The sequence below is a fragment of the Charadrius vociferus genome, unplaced genomic scaffold, assembly GCF_000708025.1.
Source record: "Charadrius vociferus isolate BGI_N301 unplaced genomic scaffold, ASM70802v2 scaffold341, whole genome shotgun sequence".
Taxonomy (NCBI): domain Eukaryota; kingdom Metazoa; phylum Chordata; class Aves; order Charadriiformes; family Charadriidae; genus Charadrius; species Charadrius vociferus.
In genome coordinates this window covers 139,995-167,261 of record NW_009646847.1, presented here as the reverse complement: position 1 = coordinate 167,261, position 27,267 = coordinate 139,995, and the positions used below count along the sequence as shown (strand labels likewise).

At 57.0% G+C, this 27,267-nt stretch overlaps 1 protein-coding gene across 1 annotated transcript in view; it reads right to left on the bottom strand.

Annotated features, from left to right (window-relative positions):
- WWP2 (WW domain containing E3 ubiquitin protein ligase 2) overlaps positions 1-27,267 on the bottom strand; it is a 39,540-nt gene that overhangs the window by 10,937 nt on the left and 1,336 nt on the right. Inside the window, 10 exon segments of the mRNA XM_009894038.1 lie at positions 2,571-2,745; positions 4,570-4,659; positions 11,096-11,312; positions 14,042-14,181; positions 19,396-19,492; positions 20,180-20,260; positions 20,263-20,448; positions 22,971-22,989; positions 25,838-25,854; positions 26,138-26,154. Of these exon segments, the coding sequence (XP_009892340.1) occupies positions 2,571-2,745; positions 4,570-4,659; positions 11,096-11,312; positions 14,042-14,181; positions 19,396-19,492; positions 20,180-20,260; positions 20,263-20,448; positions 22,971-22,989; positions 25,838-25,854; positions 26,138-26,154 (1,039 nt within the window).

The window sequence follows — 27,267 nt, the reverse complement described above, 5'->3', positions numbered from 1 at the left end:
GGGGGGGGGGCGGGCGTGCTGCCCCACTGTGCCTAAGCCCCCCCCCCCCCTGGAGGTCCCTGGGGATGGCGGTGCAGCCCTGACAGTCGGGGGTTCGGGGGAGAAGGAGGCCTGTGAGTGCTCTTAATGGTTAAATGAGAAATGCATTGTTACCAAAAAGGCATTTTCATTGCACCTCCTGACACCCAGTTGCTGGAGAGGGGCCAGCGTCCCAGCACAGCCAGCGTCCCAGCACTCCACACCAGGCTAGGGACCCGAGTCAGCCTGGACTCGGGAAATAGCACCCACAGCCAGGCCCGTCCCTCCCACCCAGGGATGGGAGACAGCCCGGAGCCCAGGCATGGCTGCTATTCAGGGTGCCAGGCCCCTCCTCTCTAAGACACACGGGGCACCCCATGGCAGCCCAGCACCCCGAGGATGTGCTGCGGCACGTCAGGGACGGGGCTGGCACAGTCCATGCCTCTCCGAGCTTCGTCTCTCATACCTGACCCCCCGTGCCAGGACCAGGCGCAGGAGGCACTGCCCGGCACAGCACACCTTGGACTTGGGGCAATCTCTCAGACAGACCGGCCAGAGACACAGCCGAGTCACGTCCAGAGGTATCACCTCACTGTGACCTAAAAATAACTAATTAAAACAACCAGGGCAGAGAGACAAGAGCCCTGGGGAACCGTCTCTCCTGCAGCTCTCTCCACAGCCCCTGGGAACAACCTGGCCTTTTGTGCCGGCAAGACCCTCAGTGTGTGGGACACTGCCTGCAGGCACAGCACGGGGAGCCCTGCGGCACCAAAGCGCCTGCCAGCAGAGCGGTCCCTCGCTGCACCCCGGCCCCTCTCAAGCTGCAGCTCTGCATCATCCAGGGCTGCAGCGCTGCTCATCACCTCTCCACCTTCCTCTCCAGGCAAGGAGGGCAGGCGGATGCCGGAGAGGGGAGAGCAAAACAAAGCAGAAAGCCCCTGCAGGGAAGGAGGCAGAGCAGGAGCCATCACCGCTGGCAGCAGAGAGCTTGAAACAAAAAAGTACAATCGTTTCATCAGGCTAAATTTGGAGCGCGAGTCCCTCCCTCTGCACTCTGCGGAGCCCAGCCAGGGAGAGTCGCACAGCCCTGGAGCAGCTCCAAGGCTGGCGCTGGCGGAGACACAAGCGAGCGACAGGCCCGGAGCCCCATTCAGCCTCTGGTGGAAACCCCCTCCCGCACACCCCTCCGCAGCGGTCCTGCGAACAGCGTGCCGAGGAGCACAGGCAGGCGGAAGGCAGCAAAGCCGTGACGGTCCAGCCCCTGCTACGAGGCTTGGAAGGGCTGGCAAGCTGTCTGGGGAGAGATGGGCAGGAGGACAAAAGGGGCAGAGCAGCTTCCCGCACCCCTGGTTGCCTCTTGCACAGAGTAGCGCCGGAGGACACACTCTGCACCCCCTTCCCAGAGAGCATCCGAGCTCCTTGCTGGAGCACAGAGCTCGCACCAGCGCTAGCAGCGCTGCTGGGACACGGCAGCCTCCTGGTTTTCTCCGAGAGGAGCGAAACATCGATGGGAAGTTGGTCACCCTGCTCTGCCCATCTTCATTCTGTACCTGCCCCACCAGACCTCTCCACCTTCTGGCAAGAGCTGTGTTTTATACCACAGCACAGCCTCTGCGAGGCGCGTGGCTGGCTGATGGTGGAGAGCACTGGGACATCGCTGCTCCGGGAGGCGGAAATGCTCCAGCCTGGCTCTTTCCCAAGCACTGCTCACCCTCAGCACAACGGCCGCCAGCACGGTCCTGGTTATCAGAGGGTGCTCACCACCGCTGGAAGCTGGGTCCTGGCTCCAGCGGCAGAGGCAAGAGCAGGACAAGAGCAGTCTCTGCCCAGGAGCCACTGCTCTGCGGGGCTGTTGAGAGATCATTCCCTGAGCAAGGAAATGCAGCTACTCAGCCCAAACCAGGAACGAGGGGAAGAAGCGGAGGAAGCAGGGGGAAGCTCGCCAAGCCTAGCAGCGCTCGTTCCCAGCGCTCTCTGGTCCCCTGGCTATTGCAGCCATCACCGTGACAGCACTTGTACCCTGGGCCTTCAGCTACTGCTGCTGACTCCTGCTGCCACCCAGGACCCAACCCCCTGTCCTCAGCCCAACGCAGACATGGGGAGGGATGAGCTCAGCCCCGAGAGCTTCCCCTCCTGCTACAGACCAGGCTCCCACCGCTTCCTCAGCACGTGCCCGGCTCTGACAGCACACAGCGAGTCCTGCGGGCCTGGCAGGTCAGCAGCAAGGCTTGGCTGACTGGAGCCAAGGGAGAAAGTGTGTGCCTAGCCACGCTGGCACTGAAGGGACACTGGGGACAGGCTGCTGAGGACACCTCCCACCTCCCTTCAGGGCTGTGCAGGCTGTTTTTATAAAAGAAAGTTACTCCCACGGGGTTCTTTGCACACAGCAGAGGAGCTTGTGGGCTCTCCTGTTCGAGCACTGCTCTGCTGAGCTCACCGCACCAACAGATCCCATACAGCCCAGTGAGCACCTCCCCACGCTCAGGGTCTCCTAGGTCAGCCCGTCAGGAGATCAGGGTGAGACCCTCACCACCACGGCCCCTGGCTCTCACCTGGTACAGGAATCTTTGGCTGAACTGCTGCATGGCTCCTTGGAGCTGGTTTCGCTGGGACTGCCACTGCTCATAGTTCCTGACGTACTCGGCCGTGGGGCGCTGCCACGTGGTGGTCCGGGTGTTGTGGTCCACATAGTAATACCTGCCTCGAGGATCCACGCGTTTCTCCCACCTGGAAACACCAGAGGAAGATGTCACTGTCCTCAGACAGCTCAGCGGGTCCTGCTGGCAGGTGCCTACAGCTGCGGTGCAGCAATTCAGCACAAATACTGGTGTGAAGGCAGCAGAAGGTCAGGAGGCACAGCAGAAGGCACAGACCACGGTCCTACACCAAGGAACTTTCCATTGCCCTCATCTAAGGGCTGTCCCCAGGGCCCTGGACACAGAGCAGCAGCTTGAGAATAGCCAGCTGCTGCCCCAGAACATTTTGAAAGCACGACTGAGAGGAGCACTGGGTTGTGAGCCCCTTCCCCGGTTGCCACACTCCCCTTGTGCCCCCATGCAGCGGCTCAGCAGAAGATTTGTGCTCAAGTTCTACCTCTCAGAAACGCAGGTGAGAAAAGCAGCTCATAGTCTTCCAAGGGAGGAAGAGCCGAGAGCTGCCGGGGCCCAAGGATCCAGCTATGAAGACCATGATTTTTCATTTCACTCTGACACTACAGGCTGACTTCAGACACTTGCTCTCTGGCGCTTCTCACAAGACTAAGACACCCTTTAACACAAGGTCTCCATTCCCAGCTCCAGCATAACCAGCAGTTTTACAGCTCAAGGGGCTCTTCTGGACAAAGATCCACCACAAGGAAATACAAAAGACTACCAAGACTTGAAGCACCCCCCCTGCAAGGGCACACGAAGCCTAGATGGGATGCCTGGACACTAGCAGAGTTCACACCAGGATGCCGTGAGCGTTCCTCCAAGACAGCCAACCTCCGGCAGAAGCGAGGCACTGGGTTGGAGACCTGAGCAAGAGGGAAGGAGGGCACCTGGGGTACTTCCAAATCTACCTGTCCAGATAACAGCCTCCCTCCTTTAAAAACAGACAGATTTCAAGCTGTTTTAGGATCAGAAAGCGGCTGCAAAGATCACAGCTTAACTGAAGGCAGTGTGTGCCCACAGGAACCTGGAGGCTCCCGTGGAGGATAACAGGGTAGGCTTGTATTTCACTTTCACATATTACACTGGCAGTTAAAGCACACTTCAGTCATTCCAGCCTTGAACAAACTCAGTCTAGAGAACAACAACAAGCTGTATCGAGTTCTCTGCTTTTAGGAGCACAAAGAGGTGAGAATTCAACAAGTTTCTGGAAAGCACATGGCCCCCAGGGCTGTGTACAGCCTTTATGACCTGAAGACTTCACTCCCACACGTGAAATCATGGCCCTCCTGGGCATGAGTTTGGCAGAATGCTTCCTACAGGTCTCATGGGAGCTGAGCAGCATCATCTTCTTGAGCACAAGCAGACCCCAATGTGGCTGAGAACATAGGAGGCCCCTCTGAGAGAGTCCAGGGTTCAGCTCCAGGTTTGGGGCACTCTGAGCGTGTTCGTTTCTGCTCACCAGGAGCTCAGCCCTCATCTAGAAGCATCTGTTTTTCCAGGTGACATGAAGCCCACCCTCTCCCTTCTCCTGGTCCTTGGGAGGACCTTGCTGGTGCCCCATCCCAAAGGCCCACCCCCCTGCTCTGCCCACAAATGGCTGGACTGCTGCTCAAGCAATCAGCAATTTCCGTGGGCTGTTTAAAAAATAATCCTCTAGCAGAGGTCAAAAAGCAACACGTTGGAAGGCCTTTTCCTCTTTATAAACACTGAAAAGACCTTTCTGAAGATACAGCGTGCGCTTTCAGGCCAGCGAACACTTGGTCATCTCATCTCATTTCTTTTTAGGAATGAAAAGACCTTCCTGCCACTAACCCAGCTCTCCCCTTCTGCGCAGACTCCCGTGTGTCTGCTACAAGTTAGTTCAGTATGTGAGATGCCGACTGCCCCCAGAGCTCCTTACCCTGGAGGAAGAGGTCTTTCCCACGTGGTGGTCTTGTTGTTATGGTCTACATAGTAGACTCTACCATTAGGCAGCTCTCGCTGTTCCCACCTGCAAGGAAAAGAAAGAAAACCAAAAAAAAAGTCAGGAGACAGTTGATACTTGCTAGCACAGAGACCGATCCCTGGCCAAGGTGGAGCTACCAAAGGAAACTGCCTTCCACAATGCCAGCCACAGCAGTGTCCCTCTTGCTGCAGGGCTCCCCGGGCGCCTGTCCCCACCGTGCGTTGGTCCATGGCCAGCTGGGGAGAGCAGCACCGCTCAGGAGAGGCCGTGGAGGAACCCTGATGCAGACGAGATGGTGCCTGTCCTCTCCTCAAACACAGAGGTGAAGCCAAGGGGGTCAGCTGGAACAAGCAACGTGGATCCAGCATCCGCAGGGCAGCGAGAGCCAGAGCTCTGCGACACGTAGGACCAAGACACTTTGCAGGCACCTTTGTCTACTTTAAACCATGCCCGAACAGCCTCCCTAGGAAAACTGTTTGCATAGGCTCAGACTGCAGCTGTGCAGCCCTGCCTCCCCCGCAGACCAGTGAGCTGTGAATAATTAATAATCAACTTATTACCAAGAATGTCCAGAGAGCTGCATCTGCTGGATTAGCGAGCCCACCTCCTCGTATTGCTTAGCTACGGTGTGCTAACCTTTATTTAAAATAGACAGCAGATCTACGTGGCAGTTGTTTGGCTTGCTAAATCGAGACTATCGGAGAGGTGCTGCAGCAATCTCTTTTCAGAAAAACACAGCCATAATTTGGAGCATAAATTCCTAATTTCCTCCAGAAAGTAGGAGGGTTGGTGTAAAATTTCACACAGGGTCATTTGTATGCCCTGTGAGTTTTTGATGTAGTTTTTGTTTGGTTTCTCTTAATACATCTTTAAAGGGAAGCCTTTGAGTTTGGGCTGAGGCTGAATTTTCTCCTTGGCAGCCCTCCTGCTCGCTGCTGACAGATACCGCTTAAAAACTTCGCGTGGCCACAAGGCACAAGGTTTGGAGGTGGCCCCTGAGGGGAGCCGGTGCGATAGGGAGGCCTGGCTTCACACGGCTACACTGAAAACCATTCTTTGCCTTAATTCATTCATGAAAGTGTATGCCCTGGCAAAGGTAAAAGCTCCGTGGAGCACTGTGCTTTCCTGTCAGCTTTTATTCTGCAACAGAGAGAGGAGAGCCGGCAGCTGCTGACAGATAAAGTGTTCTCCTGATACACTTCTGCTCCCACAGGTCTCCCTCCCAATTCAATCTTTGGTCTCAACTAATCATCACAAAAAGCCCTAGAAATTAATATACCAGTTTCTGTCGTGACAGCAAGGGAACAAATCTGGGCTTGCAGAAAGCAAGAAGCCCTTGTGGAAGAGACACAAAGAGCCAATGCCCCATCGCCCGGGCTCACACTGTCTCTGCTCACCTTCAAACCTCCCCAGGGCACGATGAAGCCACCAAACAGTGACCTCAGCCACAACCACACACCTGCTGCGACCACAGGTCCATGTACATAACAGCCTTGACACCACATTCGAAAGAGGTGGGAAGGCAGAAACGGGGAGAGCTTCAGCGGCGTTCCCAAGCCCTGTCAGCGTGCCGTCAGCTGGGGACCCCACCGGTCCAGCAGCCATGCCGGCAGCCTGAAAAATCTCTGTCCTGGGCAGAAGGCAAGCTTGTACTCCAAGATAAGAGTCGGTTCCCCAAAAGAAGGAAGCGAACATGAATGCCAGGCTCAGCACTTAGCCAAGAGATTGTCTCACCCAAATCAGAGCTGTTGGCTTTGCTCCTATGGGCTTCTCAAAAGCAGTGCCAACTTAACGCATCTGCAGAGAGCAGGTAACCTGCAGATAAAAGCTACCAGTCAGCAGCACTGGATCTTTCTCATCCCTAGAACAGATCTAGGGACACCAGCGGTTATCCCTGATGGAAAGAGTCCAAGGCGGGACATACTGTGCCTGTACACCTTTGACAGCAAGGGGCTGCCAAGCGTAACGCTGCCCAAAGGAGCGACCACGTGAGAGCAGAGCTGGCACTACCTGGTGCTGTTCGGGGATCAGGAAGTCTCTCTGTCTCTTCACCAAATGCTCAGCCCTTTTCCTGGGTTACCCCTGGGCAGCACTGGGCATTGTTAGAGGGGAAACACCTGAAGTTTCCTGCTCACTAACGACAAACTCAGTGCTTCATGAGCATAAAAGCACCAGGACAGCTTAAAAAAAAAAAAGAGATTGACATCTCTAAAGAGAAAATCAGCATAGCTGGGATTTCTTGAAGACACAAGCATGTCCAGTCCATGAGGTGGACAGCAGAAGGTTCCTGAGCATCTTCAGGGAGAAGGCAGGGCTGTGGAAGTGCTGCCAGCTGGAGAGCGGTCCACTGCAGGCAGAGCTTCGGGAAGCCCCTTTCTAGACTTGCACTGCAGGCACTTCACATCATCACCACCCACCAGATAAAGACCCAGCACAAGGCTCAGGTGGGGGAATGCTATTCACAAACAAAACTCCAAGGCACAACTCCGCTCTTGAGACTTTGCAGGAGTCAGCATCCCATGGAAACCCTTTAAACATCATCTTTCCAAGATCAGTTGTACGTAAGGGCCTCCTTCAAGCGGATCTAGGAACTGCAGCACCACCCGCTTACAGGGTGCAGGACAACCCCAGCCAGGCACCCCACCCATTGTGTCCACACTGACACGCAGCGCTTCAGAGATGAACAGGACCTCATCCCCACGCACACCGAACCAGTGGTGCCAGCAGTCATTATGAGAGGGGACAAGTCCTCCAAATTCATTAATAACAGATTCACAAGATGATTTATGTTATGGCTCTGAGGACTTAGAAGTCCTTTACAACAAGAGGCTCTCAAGCCCTCAAATACCATTTCTGTGGCTGTAGAGACCAAAAATCCCACAAGGGACTCCACCAGAGAGAGGGTTTCTGGATCTCTCAGATAGTATTCTGGGTGCCCTTGTGACTGCAAACAGCCACGCAGGATTACGGAGAGCTGCTGGTGGTGGCAGCTACTGACTGATGTCCTCTATCCCCATCTCACGCCCTATGCAAACACGTGACAAGCTCACATGCTCCTCAGGTCAGCAGCTCTCTGGCAATTGAAAAGTAAATTTGCTGAGGACTGCCTTGCCCTACGAACAGCAAATCACTGCCATTAAACAGCAAGCTGTGACAAACTTATTACTGCTGACGCACAGCAATAACCTCAGAAACAGGGGCACTGGGGGCAACCCATCCTTGCTCAGACCACCTTACCCAGCTCTTCACAGGCTTCCCTGCATCCCATCTGCCATCCCACAAGCGACACAGCTCAGCGAGATGCATGACAACAGGCTCTTCCTCTGGGGACCTTAAGTCCAGCCAGCATTCCTCCTCTGTGCCTGCTGCCACATCACCACCAGCAAAGAAGATCAGTGTTTTAGCAAATGCTAGATGGTGGCAGCTCTCACCCACGTGCACAACTGCTGCAAGCATGAAGCGCACGACGCGTCGGCCCCCGCTATCTCTGCTCCGACTGTCCACAAGGCTTGCGGCAGCGGTGGATACCGGGAGCCATGGATGGTGCGAAGTGGCAGTGCTGAGGCAACCCTGCAGTCCAAACAAAACGCCCTCCTTATGTAAGAAACCACAGCCCCACGCCTTCTGCCAGGCAGCATAATGTGCCTCTTTGTACGGGTGAGACAGCGCTGTGTATACACACTGCGCTAAGCACCGTCTGTCCCCCGTGCAGGATCATCACTGATAGGAACCAGATGCAGGAGCCAGCAGCTCTTGTGCCCTACCCCCCCCCTTTCGCTATCGGTCCGCTTGGAAACCCCTAGGTGAGAACCAGGACCCCGTGCTGCGACCGGCTGCTCCTGTGCCACACACGCTCCCCGGCTTCGCAAGGAAACACGCTCTGCCCAAGCCAGGAGGATGTGAAGGAGGTTCTGGGCACTGTCGGGGTTGGAATTATTCAGAACACCTTCCAGCACCCTCCAACCCCTAGAACAGACTCCTGGTTGTGAGAGAGATGCCTTTGTGCCCACCACATCTGGTGCAGATGTTCAGGGACAGCTATCTGAGCAGAATAAATAGCTCTGAATCCCCACATGAACCCAGCCACTCTCGACCCCATCTGCCAGCAGCCCGGCACGAGCAGGGAGGCTGGGGCTCAGCGCACCCACCAGCACGGGAAAGCTGCCACCCCTCCAGAGACCAAAGGGAAGCCGAGCGTGAGTGATCTCCACGCTCCCGCAGGTGAAAGGAAACACCCTGAGAATGAAGCAGGGCTCCTACAGAAAGCAGGAGGGACACGATGGCTTTCCAGCTCTTCAGCGCAGGAGTGACTGGCAGCTCTGCAGGGGACATCGCTCCTGTGAGCGGCAAAGAAAGAGGGATCACTCACGGGCTCCACAGTGCTCTCTGCACAGCCATCCTGGCAAGAGCCAGGCCAGCAAGGGGCTACCCTGCACCATGTTCTGCAGAACACGCTGCTGCCAGAGCCGAAGCAGCCTGGTTTTGTCTGCATCCCTTCTGCCTGAGACATCACTGCCTCCACCAGCCCAGCCAGCCGCATCCCCATCTCCCAAGGTGGGCCCCAAACCACTGCTGAATGCAATACCCTGGTGTTGTAAGCCAGCCAAAAATCAGCCACCCTAGATCAGGGCTCAAGAGATCCCCAGAAGCTCATTTATACCACCCCAGCGTCACAGTGTTTTGTGCAATCCCCGTTTAGCAAATCCCTGTTTGTGCAGATCCCTGTTAGCCCAGAACCCGGTCTGGCAGCTCTCAGGGCAGTGCTCACACTGTGGAGACCTCAATAGACTCAATTCTCCGCTCTCCTTCACCTGGGAAGACCTTGATACTTGGTCTCCACCCGACTGAGCAGGTCAGCTGCTACCCAAGCCAGCCCAGCACGAGCACTTAACTTGGACAGCACAGGGAAGAGGGTTCCTGCTCTCTTTCTCCCCTACAGATCCTACGGTGAGGACAGGGAGGGACAGATACACAAGGTGCTAATCAAAGGTGTCTCCAGAGATCCGCATTCCGTAAGCTCAGCCTGGAGGGTGGCTCACTACCCCTTCACTGCTCTTCTCCAGCCATCTCCCGAAGCACAACAGCTTTATCCTCCTCCCCACGCTGACACGCATGATTTTCTGGTGTGTGAGCACCGCAGGTAGACAGGCACAGAGAGGACATGGGGCCACCCTTCCACCTGGCTGGACCAGGTAAATGCAAGTCTGGCGTGTCTTAGAAAGCAGCGCTTGTAACCTCCCCAAGTCTCCGGAAACCCTAATCGTGAGATACCCGTGAGCTCCTCTCCGCCTTGGGAAGAAACAACAGCCTGTTTCCACCTCGGGCTGCGCAGAGGTGGGGAAAAGGAGACCTTCAGTCTACCTGGTAGGAGCAGAAAGGAGCACAAGCTCTGGCTGGAATAAAGACCTTTTTCAGAGCACTGGACTTTTCCAGCTGCCTGGAAACAGGAAGCGCCCAGGCGGGAGAACAGAAACCCTCACACACCCCGCATAAAGGCACACTGAGCCGTTAACCCTAATTACCTGTGACTGACACACGAGCGAGGCCCTGACCTTCCAGGCATCGCCTCAGCCAAAGGAAAATAAACAGCTCCCTTCATACGAAACACAAGCCATTTTCAACGCCCCCTCCGCTCCCCCCCAGCTTTGCTTTTTCAGTCCAGAATTAAAGGTGTCTGAAATACGGGGGGAGAACAACCCAGCTGCAGCAGGGAGGGGGGCTGAGCCCAGAGCCTGCCCACCGCCCCCACCAAGAGCCAGCGCGCCCACCAGCACGGCTCAGCCAGCTCCAGCTCTCCTCCCAGCCATTCCCCGCATCCCACAGAGGAGAAGGAGGAGGATGCGGAGCATCCGCACCAGGGAGAACAGGCCCAGCTAATGGAGGCTCCTGCCCACCTCCCACCAGCAGTGGCCAACGCCTCCATGGTGTCTCTGGAGCGTGTGTTTGTGTCCTCCTGCGCAGTGGGAACTCCCTGGAAATACACTCACTCTCTCATGCGTTTTCCTCTGACTGATCCCTTCAGAAGCCCCAGGAGAGCAGAAGACTTTGCTGCTCCCCTGGGCATGGATGCCGAGAAGCTGTTTGCCGCAGAGATGCGATTCAGCGTTTATTACCCCAGAGACCCACAGCAGACACAGAACAGACCCCGGCCCAGAGGAGGAATCCATAGCAATCAAGCCCCGGCCAGACGGCTCAGACGAGGGAGGACAGGCTGTGTCAGGCAAACGGGGCCACAGGGCCCTAACGGGCACCCCCAGGCCCTCTCTGCTCTGCCGACCACCATCATTTCCACCAACTTGTGGTGCAGCACAGCCCCCTCCCTCAAACATCCTCTTCTTCCAGCACACAGCAGTGCCCCAGTTTGGTCGTGTCCCCCCAGACGTCCTTCCAGGGCCATGCCTCCCTCCCCGAGGACCACAGGCACTCTGTCATGTTGGTCCTGTCAGGGGAACAGAAGTCTCCAGCAGAAGGCAGAGCTTACCCGGGGGGCAGAGCATCCAGGGCCAGCATTGCTGCCCGGGCCGGTGGGGCGCTGGAACCAGAGGCTGCTTCCTCTGCCTCTCCAGAGCTGGTCAGGGCAGGAAGGGCAGGAGCAGCAGAGCTGTCAGCCGCGCTCGACGACGCCGGGGTCGCTACACTCGCTCCTGCTGTCGGCCTTTCCTCTTCAATGTCTGCAGCACCCACTACATCTCCGTTCACTGGAAAGGCAGAGGGGCAAAAATGTTAGCACCCAGGAAGGGTAATGAGGGCCCGGCTGATCTACCGCAGCCCTGGAAGCGGAGCACGTGGTGGGTGGCAGCCACTACCACCCAAGCACGGGACGCACAGTGTTCCCAGCCTGCTGCAAAGGCAGCACCACCTTCAGCCAGCTGACAGATCCCTCGGGGGAACCACTGCCACCGCCTTTGTCCTGAGACAAAAGCGGAAGGTACTTTGCATTTGCGTTCAGTATCTCTTCTGCCACTTGCAAACGTGCTGCGTGCCTGATGGGAATTCAGGTAAGGAGCAGCTCAGAAACTGTTGGTGCAGCATCCCCCAGCAATGCGGAGGGAAGCCCAGGCTCAGCAAGTCAGCTGCACTGCTAAGAGCTAAACGTTGCTAGATTCCACTGAACTTTTGGAAAGGGAAGGGGAAGGGACAGAGCAAAGGAAAATTACAAAGAAAACTGATGAGGGGGAAAATGCAGACCAAAAAAAAAAAAAGAAAGGGAATTTGTTTGACGAATATTTATTAGATAGCCAAAAAAACCCTGAGACTTGGCAGTCCAGCAGAGGATAACTCTCGCTACAAGACATCCTGGCTTCAGTGGCAAAGCAAAAGCATTAAAAACAAACCAGCAACAAGTAACAAAGAAGTAAGGGATGCAGACAGAGCTCCACAAGTTAGAGCTGCGAAACGTAGAAAACTGTAAGGCAAGTATCTGTGTCCACAAGCCCAAGTATTTAGAAATATTGTAGGAAAAAGCCTCACAACAGTATAAACCCCCACAGATGTGAGACTTAAGAACTACAGACACTCTGTAGAAGAGGGAGGCTGTTCGGGACACCCTTGCTTTGCAGCTAGAGGGTAGCAGGACAGCATCCTCCAGCACCAAAGGAATCCTGGTACACAGCATCAGCAACTAAAGGCACCCCTCCGGCAGCATCTACAGGTGATGAAGATTTCCAGGTTTGCAGGCTCATAGCAACTTCCATAGCAAAGTCCTGCAAGACTGCGGTGAGGAGGTCTCTGACTGCTACTCATTTTTAGCCAGCCTTGGAAAGGGCAATTTTAGAAGCTTCAAACATGTTGTGCCAGTCTTCAAAGGGAACCTACAGAATTACTCAGGTAACTACGCTGTGATGGGCTTGATCTCCGTCCCAGACAAAGCAGGGGAAAAGCTGATCCAAAGTTCACCTGATAAGGAAGGGCACCAAGGGGAACGCAGCTAGAGCTAAGCAATGTGGCTACGGAGAAAACATGCCATGAAATAATCTCCTTTTATTGTCGGATGAAACTATAGCTGTGAGTGACAAATGTTACGGGGACGCTCCTGCAGCAGTCTGCTCAAAAAGCATGATACTGTCACCAAAATGTACCACACTGAGGAGGAAAAGGATGGTTTCCAGAGGCATTCCACAGGGTGTCCAGCACTAATCCCAGCCACCCAAAACATTCATCTCCTGATCCTGAAGTGTAAAATCACTGCCGACAGGACTTGCGGAAGACATGGAGATGGTGAGTGGTAAACAGCAACAAGGACAGCACAGTCATAAAGCCACTGGGAAGGCTGGGGCTGGGCCAATAAAACGTGTTTTAAACAAACTGAAGCCAAGGAGCCAAAAATTAGTGAACAAAAACTCTGTCCACAGCCTGAGGGAGTGTCCCCCACACAGCAAGGACACTGGGAAGGGCTGGGTGGGCACAGGGGACACTGCGCAGAGTTCGGTCCCAGTACAGCGCTGCACCAAACAGGGCAGAGTCCACCCACAGCCCCAGGGAGGGGAGCACAGACCAGGAGCAACAGCTGAAAGGCAGCATTTCACATCAGCCGCCTTCTCCCCCATTTCCCTCCCAAAATGGGTTTTGGCAAAATTGAAATTGCATTGCTCCAGGTTTTTTCCAATGAAATAAAAAAAAAAAAAAAAGAAAATCTTCCTTTTGGGTTAAACAAAACATTTCCTTCTACCTGAAACAAAGCACTCTGCTTCTCTTTCCAGGTCTGTGACAAAAGCAAAAGAAAAGACAGCGCTGCCTGCAAAACAGCGCAGGGGAGTGGGAGATGCCGCACTGTTCGGCCAGCTCCATGAGAGCCAGAGAAGGAAAACAGATAAACCAGTTGTAGCTTCGTAGTTAAGCAATCCACAGGTCCCGGTCCCCACCCTACAAGGTATTTATGGCATTGTGGACAAAACCCAAGAAAGGGCAAAAGAAACCCTTCCAGAAATAAGCTCTGGCATAAAAATTAGCCCCCCTTTGGGAGGTGGGTTCGTGCCTTCTCTGGAGCTCAACAGACAGCTGCTCCTCCCCACTTCAGTGGGCAAAGAGCTCAAGACATTCTTGCTGAAGTCTGATGGGAAAATTCAGCTGAACACTCCCAACCCTGAAAAAAGTCCACTCAGCTGTGGTAACTGTCCTCCTTGCAGTGGTGTAGTGGCATTGCTGTCCCAGTATCCTTACAAAAACCTGGAACTGGATGCAGTATTTTTGTCAGGGAGACTCCAGAGAGGACCCACAGAAATTATTCATGATAGGCAGAACAGTCTCTGTCAGCACGCTCTGCAGAGCTGCCCAGCTTATCAAAAGTAAATTCAGCAAAAATCAATCAATTCACAGGGAGGAAATTCCCAGGCACTACAAGATCCATCATCTTAGCAGAAATTCATTTTCTCCCATGAGACGCAGCCCTGAGCTCTGTCCCCCCCACCTCCCACGAGCGCTGGTTCACCTGTGCCGTTGGCCGTGCCGTTGGCCATGCTGGCATGCTGCGAGCTCTTGGCCTGCTGCCGGTGCCGGCTCCTGGCACTGGGACTTTGCTCTCCGCTCCCCGTGTTTTGCCTGGCCACTCCAGCCGCATGTCGGTGCGTCCTGCAAAGGAAACAACCACAAGAGGTGAGACACACCACTGGCGTCACAAAGAAAACCTTGCTCCTTGCCTTTTTGCCTCTGTCTTGTGCCGCTTGTCCCCCAGCACAGCCATCGGTCTCCCCTGAGAACGACCAGGATGCAGCCATGTGCCTCTGCTCCCCCGGCAGTGCCCTGAACTTCGTGCTGCTTACTCGGACCTGCCAGCCTGTCCACTGGTCCTGGCACCCACCTGCCGGTGGCAGAATCCCATGGAGGAGTAACCTGGGTGACAATGACCTGGCTTTTGTTTGCAGGTGCTCCCGAGGAATGGCTGCAGGCACTCACAGTTGGAAACCTGCGTGCAGCACCAAGCCGGCAGTTTGCTCTGTCCACCCCTGCAATAAAGCTCCCCGGAGAGATCCCATGCCATCACCAGCTCCTACATCGTGGTGGGAACCCGCACCGTGCCTCCCACCCGGCTACAAGCCTTGCATTAAAGCAGGTGAGGAAGGTGCAAGTGTTCACTGCTGCTGTGACGGCCATGGCATCTGGCAAAAGAGGGAACAAGCAGCTGGGAAAGATGGGAGCTTAAATCATGGCACAGGTTGCAACCGGCTCAGATGTGGCTGCTCCATCTCTCAGAGGGTCTTCACTTCGAGCTACGCTGGAGCTCCCTTGCCACTACATGCCTGTGGCCAGGGCAGCCTGACCTCTGTGGGCAGAGCGCCTGCAGCGTCCCCCAAGCAAACTCTCCCCCTCGGACTGCCCTGGGCCCCTGGGGCAGCCCAAAGGCGTTCAAGAAAAGACTGGGTTTTCATGTTGATTAAAAAGCCTGATCTGTTACTGAAAGGGTGGGAGGGGGAATGCTGCCTTCCCACATCCCAGGGGAGCAGAGGCAGAGCCCAGCCACCTCTGCCCAGGATCCCAGGCTGGGGCAGCAACTGCAGAGGGTGAGGACCACAGGGATTAGGAAGTCCGTTTGCTCCAGCCAAGTTCTCCCCTTAAAAGGGCAAAACCCGCAAACTGTCCCCATGTCTCAGGGCTGGAGCTGGGAGGGGACAGCAGCTTGGCAGCGACAGGGCACAGCATCAGTCATGCCACCCTCACCAGCTCCAGCAAGCCCTCAGTTCCTCCCACTCACTCCGAAGCCGCTCTCCTTGGGGAGCAGTTCACGACAGTGGGCAGAGGAAGGGCTGGGATCGGGAGGAGACATGGGAAAGCAGGAGATGGTTGTTGAAAATAGATCAGATAAGAGCCAGGGGCAGAGCAGCCCATGAGCAGGAGCTGCTGTGGCCAGTTTGACCAGCCATGGACCTTCCCAGGAAGGCAGCCCCGCACAGGGGCTCCTTGAGGCACCCCTCAGATGGCGAAATCACCCCAGAAACCCTGGCTACCCCCCCAGGACACCGCTACGTGCTGGGGGTTTGCTTTGGCCACCAGCACCTGGGGACTCAAAGCAGCTGCAGGCGCAGAATGGGCTCCTCTTTCCCCAGCTGGGAGGTGAAGGTCACCCCTTGCTGCCCGTCCACGGGGCTCAGAGGGGCACACCAGCACCACTAACGGGGACCCACCTCCCCACGTTCACCCGTGGCAAGGCCGGGAGGCAGCGCGGCCCCCGGAGCCCTGGCTGGATGGGAGCGGACAGGCAGCACCCCCAGCAGGAGCAGGTCCTGCTGGGAGCAGCCCCCGAGACACGGGACGGATCTGGTCCCTGCCCTCCTCAGCACAGATGAGCTCAGAGCTGCCCAGAGAGTTTTTAGAAACCAAAACAGGATGTTTCCAGGCTGCCAGCCGGCCGCACAGGGTTACCAGTCCTGAATTAGCCGGCCCGCCGCCCAGCCCAGCCCTCCTACGAGTGCTCCCATCTGGGCATTGTCTTTTAATAGACGCGTGGAAACAAACCCCGCGAGGCCACGTGAGAGCGGCGGGGCTGGGAACGCGCTCTTAAAATAGGAGCGGGGAGAAAACAAGTCACAGCGCAGATGGCAACAGCCTCTTGCGGCCACACCGGTAGGACGGAGCGGGGCGCGCAGAGGGCAGCCCACCTCCCAGGTGGCTGGGAAGACTCCCCCCCCACTGTCCCCCATCGGTCAGGGACCTCGGGTGGCTGCCCCATTGCGTGCTCTGCCCCATCGCCCCTCCTGGGCTGGAGGGAGCAGATGATGCTGAAGAGGAAAGTGGCGTCAGCCAGAGGTGACATCAACCTTTCAGCTCCCCCTCCTTGTGCCAAGGCAGAGCCTTCACGCCACAGAGGCCCTGGGCACGAAACCCAGGAACGGCCGCCTCCTCCCACTGCGGTGGCCAAAGGTCCTGGCATGCGACGCCAGCAGAGGTGGCAGCACCAGTCTCGGTCTCACTTGGCACACCAGATCACAAACTGCAGACAAAGAGGAGGGAGGGCAGAGCACACAGCCAGGAGCCAGCACGGGCTGCGGGGGGTCAGGGCACGACCACCGGGAAACACAACCAGCAGAGCCCCAGTGCCACGTGGGCAGTGGGGGCTCAGCTCCCAAAACACGGAGCTAAGGAATTCCACCTGCAAAGGGGGGAGGAGTCAGCCACGTCCCCCTACACCCAGCCCTCACGCCTGCAGTGCTGGGAGCAGAGATGGCACCCGTGTACCACCACCCTGGAGCTGGGGCAGGAGGAACACCCCCTTGCCCCACGGCAGTGGGACGTGCAGCCGAAGAGGCGAGTGGCTCTGAAAACCCCAAACCTGGCTCTGGCACCCGGCTCTGAAACCCCGAACCCAGTTTATCCCTGTTACTCATCCCCTTCCAGCTGACCCAACACCCATCTCATGGCTTGTTCTCCAAGGCCCTGAGCAGCTCACTGAGCCCTCTGTGGTAGCAGGTAGCACACCCGCCGTGCAGCACTGCCTGCCTCTCCCAAGGGTGCAACCGGTGATGGCAGCTCCCTCAGCCTTTCGCTGTTGCTGTATCACACCAGAAGCCACATGCCTGGGGACATCCTGAAGCCACATGTGGGGCTTTGCAGAGCAAGGGGTCTCATGAAGGGAAATAACTTCACCTTGAGTGACCCGGAGGAGCGTCTCCCGCCTGCCCTCAGGGATGCCCATGGCCGTCACTGGCCGAGTGGTGACTTTTCGACATCACACAAGCAGAGAAAGCAAAGCATGCTGCACTGAAGAGATCACTTGAGCTTGCGTCAGCTTGTGACAGGTGACAGCAGCTTCTCATGGCCATACCTAAGTCACAATACCCGACGTGGCTCACCAGCTGGAGCCTCTCCGTAAGGCGAGCAGCAAACCGGGCTACTTTATTCCTTGCTGTCAGAAGAGGCCCCCTTTGGCCACCACAAGACAAACGGGGATTGTGGCAACTCTCCCTGCACCCATGACACCAGCTCTCAGCCGGGAACCTCTGAGCTCTGTTTTCTCTCCACACAGAGGGCTGTGGAATTTCACACCCCGTCACCAAGATTAGCAGCAAATCCCAAGATGACATTTTTTTCAGGAGAAGAAAGAGAAGCCCTGACCAAGCAGTCTCCCTTGAGGGGACAGTGTAGAAATAGCTGAGGAGCAAAGAATGACCCTTTTCTTTCCATCCTGCCTGCAAGTGAGTGTGCCAGCATCCATCACCAAGCCCATGAAAATAAACACGGTTCTGCGTATAAACAAAGCAAACATCAAACAGCATTCCCATGTGCAAAGGACCTGCACTCCACTCCAGAGGAGGCAGATGCCTCCATGGTGGGTATGTACAGCAATGCTCTGCCCCACGTAGCAGTACTACATCAAACTGTGCAGTTACGTCCAGAACAAACCTAAATTCAGGTGAGCGTAGGATGAACTGAAAACTAGCTAGGATGTTTCCCATACCAGAGCAGCCACGGGATTCTTAATGATTGCAAGCACACCTGGAAGGTCTCTGAAGGTCCCCTGTAGAAGTACTGGCCAGGCCTCACCACACTTCTCTCGCACACTCGCAGGTGCGACAACACCAAAAGCAGAAACTACTTTCAGGCAATCGGAAAGCAGTCAGGAATCAGAAGTAAACAGTCACCAGGCTGAACCTCCCAAACCAGAACTTTCTTTGCAGGCTTTCTAGCACCTACTGATAGCTGCTAAGTGGCTGCAAAGTCCAGCTCCTGTCAGGACCCTGAGTACTCTCTCACCCCTTAGGAGGCTTTAACACCTGGACAGCAGTGACCAAGAGGAGCAGCCAAAACAAAAGGGCACAAACTGTGTTCAGCAACCTGCTCCCAATTTCCCATCCCACTCCCTCCTCAGGTAGATGAACACACGATATGGAAGGACAGGGTCACTTTTTAGAGCCAGAAACACTTCTCCCCTTTGCTCATCTCTTGTATGTGCCCAGCAGAAGAAAAAGGAGCAGAAAAGCTCAAGGTGTGGGACTTGTTGCTGAGAGTGCTCCTAAGCCTGAGGGCACGCAGAAGCTCTTATCAGGCAGGCTGCAGGCACCCTCTCTACAGGCAGGCTTCTAACCAGAACATCTGTATAGGCTGCTGGGACACTGCCACGCTCTGGAAATATAAATAGGTGTTAAATTCAACTCCATGTTGACAGTGTGACACGTCTCTCAATAACCACAGCTCCAAAAGGAGCAGCGCTGAGCCACTCCAGCCCAGCGAGAAGGCAAGGAAGGGCACTGTGCCAGGCACAGGATGGCCTGGTGCCCAAGCATCTCATTTCCTTTGGAAGCAGCTGTTTTTTCCCCTGCAGCTCTGCTTCGCCGGCTCTCCCTGGACCTTCGGAAGCGTCCCCCTGTTACCACCACCCAGAGGGGTATTGTGCTTCCCAGCCTGGCCCAGCACCTGGCCAGGGCTGTGCTCGAGGCAAGAGCTGGGGTCTCCGTAATCCCAATTTGAAGGGACACCTGCAGACCAGCCCTTTGCTGGTTTGCCCGGTCCCAGCCTGCTCCACACCTCCCTGGTAGACCATTCCCTCAGCTGCCCATAGAGAACTGGTGGAAACTGCCTGGACCCATCACATGATACTCCTCAAGAAACACTTTTAAAGAGAGGCCTGGGTCTGCTGACTGTATGGCCACCTCCCAGCTCTGCTGTCCTCCGGGAGGTCGGCCAGCCCACCCCTTCTCCACACCTCCTATGGGCTGCTCTGCTGGGGGCTCACTGGGAGATCCCGAGTGGCGTCCACTGCACAAGGATGATTTAGACACTTCTCAACTGCCTCACAACCACAGCAACCTCCCAGTAACAGCCCAACAGGTGCTATCAGAACGGGACCCTTACCTTGGTCTGCTTCCAAAGCAGTTTGTACTGGGAGGCTGGTGTCTGCTCTCCGTGGCGGCAGCCACGCTGCTGGGGGCCCGTCCCGGCACCTGGGACCCTGGATGTGGGGAGAAAAAAAAAAAAAAAAAAGGGGGGTGGAAGAAAATGATTGAGGCACCTACTAGTTCTACCCTCCTTCCTTCCCTCCCTCCTCCCAGAAAGGAGACCCAAAAGCACAACTCCTCTACGTATCACAGGGCAGACACACCAGCACACCCTGCCCTTATGCTGGGGTGCTCTCCTCTCCCACCGCTGTGCAATGGCATAGCCCGTGGGCACAGCACCCCGTGGGTATGAGTGCAGCGCTTAGGGAAGGTGAACGCAGGACTTTGTGGAACTGGCAGCACCAGGAGAGCGGCTGCATTTAAGGCTTCCAGATTCCACAGGCTTCGTCTCCCAGTGAGGGCAAGCAACGTACCAGCCCCTGTCCAGCACGAGCTCTGCTCACTCCCCTGGCAGCCCCGATGGGTCAGACATCACTCCACGTCTCCACATACCCTCCACCATGTGAAGGCCTTTTCTGTGCGGTTCATTAAATAGAGAAGTCGTTTCCCCAGCCCACACAGGACAGCGAGGGAAGGGGCCGAGCTGCACGGGCAGCTGGTGGCGGACCTGGAGAAGGGACGTTCCCATCGCGCCACTGGGGAGGCAGGGCGTGAGCCTGTCGACGTCCCACCACACACTCACTCCCACGGGAGCCCGTGCGCAAGCCCAGAATCGGGGCGGGCAGGGGCCGGAGCCTTACCTGGGAGAGGAGGCGGCTGCTGGCACTCGGACGCTTGCCCAGAGGTGCCGGGGGCCGTGCTCTCAGCACCACTCCTCTCCCTGCCTCGTGCTCAGAGCCTCCGCATGCATGCGGAGACGGGCGGCACTCACCCTCTGTCACGGCACTGCCATTAGGCAGGGTTCCCAGATCAACAGCAGGCCCGTCCAGGAAAATCGTCAGCTCTCCGCCGGAGACAACACTGCCTTTGTTCTCCGTCTGGAGGTCCAGGGTCAGCTGCCTGTTCTCCACTGTGGAAGACGAGGGGACATGGAGAAAGAGACCAAGCAGTCACCGCTCAGGATGTCAGCCATGATGGAAGATGGCTCCACCACCCTGGCTCCCCCATGGGATGGCACGTCAGCCTCCTGGTCCCCTCCTGGCCTCCCCACGCCCCCAAAGGACAACGTGCCCACTCTCTCAGGGTCAGTTGTCCCAGCGAGCACCACCAGCATTGGCCCCACACCTACATGTAGCTATCAGTACCACCAGAGGACACACAGTCAACCCCACCACCAGCTCCCAAGGAAGACCCTCCTTCACCAGCACATTGCTCACAAAGCAGGGTCCCTCGACTGGGGTGGAGCTGCCCCTGGCTGCAATACTGCCGAGACCACCATCGCTTACAGATCCAGAACCTGGGGCTGCAGGGGAGATCTTGGCAGAAAAGCCGAGGGATTTGGCTGGTTTGACATGACACGTAGAGCAAGAAGGGTCCTGCTTGAGGGTGACCACCGGCAGGTGTCTGGGACATGAAGCAGAGTAATGACTACGTGCCCAACGGTGCCTGAAGCCCTGGCCTGCTGCAGAGGAGCAAGCAGCATCTTTCAGAATCAGGGGTATCCTCGTGCCACCTAGAAAACCCAGGCAAGCAGCAAAGGAAAACCCCAGGCACATCCCTCCATCCTTATCCCTGGGTATCAGTTCCACTGAACACAATCAGCACAAAGGGCTGTCCCAAACGCACAGAAATGCTCAGCTGCAGCACCAAACTGCCTTTGCAGAAGCTTCTGGAGTGGGTGGCATGGGCTGGGAGGCTCCTGGAGGCAGCCGCCAGTTCCACTCCCCTCCCGTGTGAGCCAATTTGGCTCCAGCCGCTTAGTGAGACTTTGCCAGTCGCAGCTCAGCGCACAGCTGGACACAGTGGCTTTGCTCAGGGGTAACGGCCCCCAGAACACCACTCACAGTTCTCCCCTCGGGCATGGAGTGAGGGGCTGCAGCAGCAGGGATGAGGAGCCAAAGAGCTCCACGGTGCCGCATGCCAGGGCACCCAGTAACTGCCTCGAGAACCAACGCCTGCCCTCTTTCACCAATACACGTTGGCAGCCACAGCTCCTTGCGCCTCAGGACACCCACCACCCTTCCAGCTCCTCTGAGGCCTCCTGACAGCTCCCTGCTGCACATGGACAGCAGCAAGAGGTGTCCCTGGAAGCCACCAGCACTGCTGGAGCAAGGCACAGCGCGAAAGGGCTGCCTGCGTGCCTCCCACAACCTCCTCTGACCATGCACACAAAAACACCTACTGCAGAGCCACGTCCCCACAAGTGATGGCAGAACACCACAACCCTCGGTGCCCACAGGCAGGCAGGGCTCTCGCACCATCGCAGCAATGCCTGCCAGAGCCGGCAGGACCGAAACACCCAGCTCCCCCACAGAGGGCCAGAAAAATTTGGCTGCGCCAGCCTGGGACACCAGCCCAGACGCTTCCTGACTCATTTGCTCAAATAATATTTTTATTATACACAGATTGCTCATGACACAACGGCACCATTTTTTAGCAACCTGCTTTGTCGCGGTCCACCATGGGGACGGGGTGCGGTACCTGCCAGCGGGAGCAGGAGGAGGATGGGAACACGCTTCCCACGGACACCTCGTCCCATCTCTAGCTCCAGGGTGAGACACGCTGGCAGGGCCCCAGGGTGTGCAACGGCCACCCAAACAACACCTACGGCTCCCAGCTGCCAGCCCAGCCCTTGCACAGCACCAGGGGTGAAGGTGCACAGCCCACGGTGCCGCTGCGCACCAGTCTGGCCATCGCCAGGACCAGAAGGAGCCGCGCAGCTCTTGCACCAGCCCAGAAAGTGGCTCCTGCCCTCCTTCACTGTCTGGAGCTGCTCCTCCCCACAGGGCACCTGCCAGCCTCGCACAACTGGGAAGAGACACAGAGGGGACAGAGAAGGAACAAGGCACTTGCACCACGTGCGCCAGCCCATGGCTGGTAGCCACCCTTCCTCCAAGCCCACCAGTGCTGCCAAGGGGAACCAGGCTCTGAGCAGTCTCTGCCCCGCAGGGCGCTTCATCCCGAAGCCCAGCGCCACAGGGTCTGCCAGACAGGCTGCACTCATGGATCTCGTGAAAGCATCTCAGGTTTTTAGTGCCAAGGAGGCAGGTGTCCCCTCAGTGCCCAGGGTCCAGGCATGGCAGGAGCACGTGCTCACGAGGGCGAAGCATGGAGGTTAGAGCCCAATTCTGTCGCTCCTTACCTGTCCATCATCAGACAAGGGATTGTGCTAAGCCTGGTCTTAACCATCTGCCTGAAGGAGTTGCTCTCAGTTTGCTTCCAAGGGGAAGCAATCTCACAGACAGTTTTAAGAGCCTGAGATGGAAGATGCTACTGAGCACGGCCAAAAACCAGAACAAATCCAGACCCTGTTTCTCCCTGGCTGCTCCAAGCCATAGGTATTTGCATTTTCTCCAAGCCGTGCTGAAGTTGTGTCCGCACGCTCCGGGGGTCCCCTCCATCCCCCTCTGTGAGCGCCCAGCAACCGAGCACACCGCTCTCCCCGTCGGAGCTGCACAAGCCCTCATTGTGCGGGCGCCCAGCCGAGGGGGCGGCAGCGCAGGAGCAAAGACAAGGTGTCTCCAAGCGGAGGATGTGAACATGAACCTCCCAGCCGGCTTCCTTCTCCCCCTCTCCACCCCCTTCAGCTTTTTTTAAAGAAAATAAACACTAGCAGAACCTTCCATTCACTGTCCCAGTCCAGCACGCGGGACGCACAAAGGGACATTGCTGTTGCACCAACAGAGGGTCCCCTGAACGGCTGAGCACAAAGGCTGCCTGTGTCCCGCCGGCAGCCAGAATGTCAGAGGGATTATTATTATTTTGGGAGGGGGTCGGGGGGGTGATTTGGTCCTGAATAAGGTCTCAGTTCAGCTACTTCCAGTGCCCCGCACGCAGCATCAGAGCTCCCATTTACTGGAGGTGAGCTGGAATTCCCACCCAGCCCATTAAGCGGATTTACGGTTCCATGAAGCGAGGCTGGTAGCAGCCAGCGCGATAACGGCCCCGGGCTGAGCCTGAGCCCAAGCCCTCTGGGACCTGCAGGAACCACACGCATCTGACACCCGTGGGCACAAGCAGAGAGCTGCCGTGCGGGAAGGGACTGCCCCTCTGCCTCTTCCCTGGGTTGGGTGGCTCCATCTTCGCACACACAGGCAGGAAGATTTCCAGACAGAGTGCCGGATGGTGCTTCCCACCCTCTCAGCTCCCCAAACCCTCTTCACACAGTTCCATTGGATGCCAAGACCAGTTTCCACTCAAATGCCTCCACACGATGAAAGCCGTATCCACTATCGCCCCTTGAGAGCAGCCCCCTGCAGAGCAGCAGGGACTGCCACTTACGCAAACAGAAGATGCAACCTACTTGGCCCCCATCAGTCCGCAGAAGAATCAAATCGCAGAACCCTGCCCTGAAAGTACCCTGGCACTAGGCAGAAAATAACGTCAGCGGGGCCACTCTCAGCCCCGGTGGGAGCACTGAGCCGTGCTGGCTTCTCCCAGGTCTCGGGGCCCCTGAGCCACCCCAGAGCTCAGGGCTGTTGGGCAGGCAGCACCGCTCGCAGCACCCACCTCCCTGGTGGTGGACAAGTTAAAACTAGCTTAACCTTTGTGCATCCCTGCAGCTGTAGGAATGACTCCATGCTGCGGCTACAGTCCCTCCGGGAAGAAGCAGAGGGAAGTTGGACCTTCCACAGCCATCCCTAAAACAAGGAGGAACCCAGAGTTTAGGGGAAGGAATAATCCCTACTGTCCCAGGTAGAAGTCTCCCCAGGCAGTGGGAAGCTTTGCCCCTGCTGCTGACCCAGTCTCAGTGACCACAGCTTAGAGACAACTGTGTCCCACTCCATTTATCTGCCAGGTAGAACTAGGAGGACCTCAGATTTCCGCTTCTTTCCTCTGAACCACCACAGCCCGGGGAAGGAAGACGAGATGAGAAGAGAGAGTCAAAGAACCCGCTATCTCTGAGCAGGGCAGCTGCCCACCTGCAAAATAGCCCGGTCAGGGCACAGCAGGAGCAGAGCCAGCGGACCCTGCTGGCTTGGGCACAGAGGGCAGCCTCCCATGCAAAGAGAGCCTGGAGGTGACCAGGGCACAGGGACAGTGCTGGTGGTCACAGTCCTATCAGCTCTGCATGACACTCGGGACACGACACCAGAAAGGTGATGTGGGGTAGGCACGGTCCGACCCCCCCAGTGACTTACTGGTTTGGACAACCAGCTGCTACAGAGCCAGCTCAGTGAACAGCCACCTCAGCCAGTCTGCGCATCTGCCTTCACAACTCCTCGCTAAGACCTTTTGCTGCCAGGCCGTGCAGCAGAGCTCCTTTGACAGCGTATCCACGACACGGAGGCAGCTGCAGCTTTCCAGAGGTTTTGGGGGTTTGCTGCTGGCTTCCTGGAGGGTCCGCGAGGCCGCAGCTTCAGCAGCTCTGCCTGGGGCACAGCAGCAGGAAAAGAAAAGGCTCTGTAGGACCTGTAAAACCCTGGCATGTGGTGCCACTCAAGAAACAGGAGCCTGTTGATGTAACTTGCAACCCGAGCAGCGAGCAATAAAAGCGAGGGCTTTCATTTGCAAGCTGCAGCCTGGCTCGCTCCAGCGCTTGCACAGACATCCACTGCTCGGCACACAGGGGGACCAGCAAAAACCAGCGAAGCCCAGTATTGGCTTCCAGTGGCAGACTGTGGCGCGAGGCCGGCCGGGGACGTTCCTTGGGCCTCGCGGGAGGAGCGGGGCGAGGAGCTCCCGGAGCCTGGGAACAAAGAGGTGCCTCTGCAGCAGGCAGCAGCTCGGGGGCCAGGGCAGGGGGCTGTGCCATTGCAAATTAGCTGTTTTACGGGAGCCCTGGGAGCAGCTCCGTGGAAGGCTCCAGCTCATTTTCTGTGATTGAGCCCATTCTTACCCACTTCTCCATCTCCCTGGCCAATCCCCTCCGAAAGCGGGAGGGCGCTGCCTGCCAGAGGAGAGGCCCCGGAGACGCCTGCCAAGGTGGTGGGAAGCACAGCAAGCCCGAAAGCAAGGCTGGACTAGCCCGGAGCAGGAGCTCCTGTCCAACAGCTTGGGCTCTTAGCTTCAGCAAGCTCTCCCCATCTTCCCGGGAGCTCAGGCCTGATCGGGCTCATCGCTGAGTTTTTTTCCAGGCTCTGGACCTCAGAGCTGAGACTCTTCCACCTGAAGCGACGCGCGCTTGGCAGGAGGGCGGACAGAAAGAACAAGGGGAGCTTCAGCGTCTTCCTGGCAGACAGGAGTCCTGCATGCACTGTCATGGACATGAGCGGGGCCGAGAACACCACCCCTACCCAAAAACAGAACAACCAGAACAATTCTTCTGCACCAAGTAGAACAACTACAGGAACACAAACCAAAGGCCACAGCTACACTCACGTATCAGTAATTTACAAAAAACCTCACCAAAACCATAACAAATACAACTAAGCTAGAAAGCAGGTCTGCTGCCCGGCAGGAGCAGCCGCTGGGGAAGGTACACTCCTGCTGAGTGCCTCTCAAGAGGGTAAGAGGATGGCCGGGTCCCAGACAGTGGCAGAGGGCACGCGTTTCAGTGCCTTCCCCAAGGCAGAGGGTCGTGGGCTGCATGAGGACATTACTTGTTTGAATCAGGATGGCTTGAAATCCCAAATGCCGTTTGCATGCCTTTGTGTGACCTGACCCCTTCCCCACGCTGGCAGGCAGAAGGAAAAGACTGCCTTTCTCTCCGCAGGAGAGGAACCCTCTTGAGGAAGGCGTCTCCCAGGCACCCAGGCTCCCATGGGACCTCCGGGGGACCGGCAGCAGTCTCTGACCCACTCAGAGCTGCAGCAAAGGTCTCTGAGTCTGCAGAGAAGAGGAAGGAGCAGATGCCAGCTAGACAAGACAGGCGGACAAGGGCACGTAGCTCGCCCAGGCAGTGCCGGCTGCCCCCAGCCCACAGCAGCACCTTCCCAGCAGGGCAGACTCTGCAGCTTTAAGAGTCCTCCCTCCCAGCCCACAGTGTCAAGGAAAAATCTGACACGTTTTTTCTGGTGGATGTTCACGGACAAGCTAAAACAGCCAGTTGCCTTTTCCATTCATTTTCCACACAGCCCCCTGGGACGCCTGCTAATGAAAGAGCCGATTGTGCCCCTGCAGAGGAGCAGGCAGGTAGGGCGGGAGCAGCAGCGGCTCCAGGAGCCCAGCGCGGCAGGGTATCAGCGCAGCTCGCAAAGAAAAAAAAAAAAAAACTGCAGAGGAGCATGGCCTGGGGAAGAGAACCCCACCGCAGGCTGCCTGACAACAACAGCCCAAGCAACAGGCAACCCAGCCCTGCAGCTACCCAGGGTGGATGTTCAGGTCCTCACAGGCTTTGCAAGATGATGGCGGCAGCAGCAGCACAGCCGCCTGCATTGGCCCTCACTGCCCCAGCAGGACAAGGGGCCACCCAGGACCGTGGCAGGCTGTCCGCCATAGGGAGCACAGCAGGGACACCATCGCGGTTTCATACCCTGCAGTGGGCAGTGCCCAAGGAAGGAGCTCGCCCCAGCCCCTGGCACGGAGGAGAGTCTGAACCAGCCCCACATCTCCCCTCCCCGGGGCACGGGAGGCCCCTCTCCCCACTCAATACCAGGTCGGTCTCTTGCGAGCGGCAGAGCTTTGCTTGAAAAAGACAGAACAAGCCTTTTCCAGCCCTGCACAGCCGCTTGCGTGGCCCAAGCCCTGAATGGCCGCCTTTATGTGGTAGCTACTATCACGAGCCACACTCTGGCGACCCCAAATGGTAGCAAATAGCTGAGGGGGTTGTGTTTCCGTGCAGGCTGCG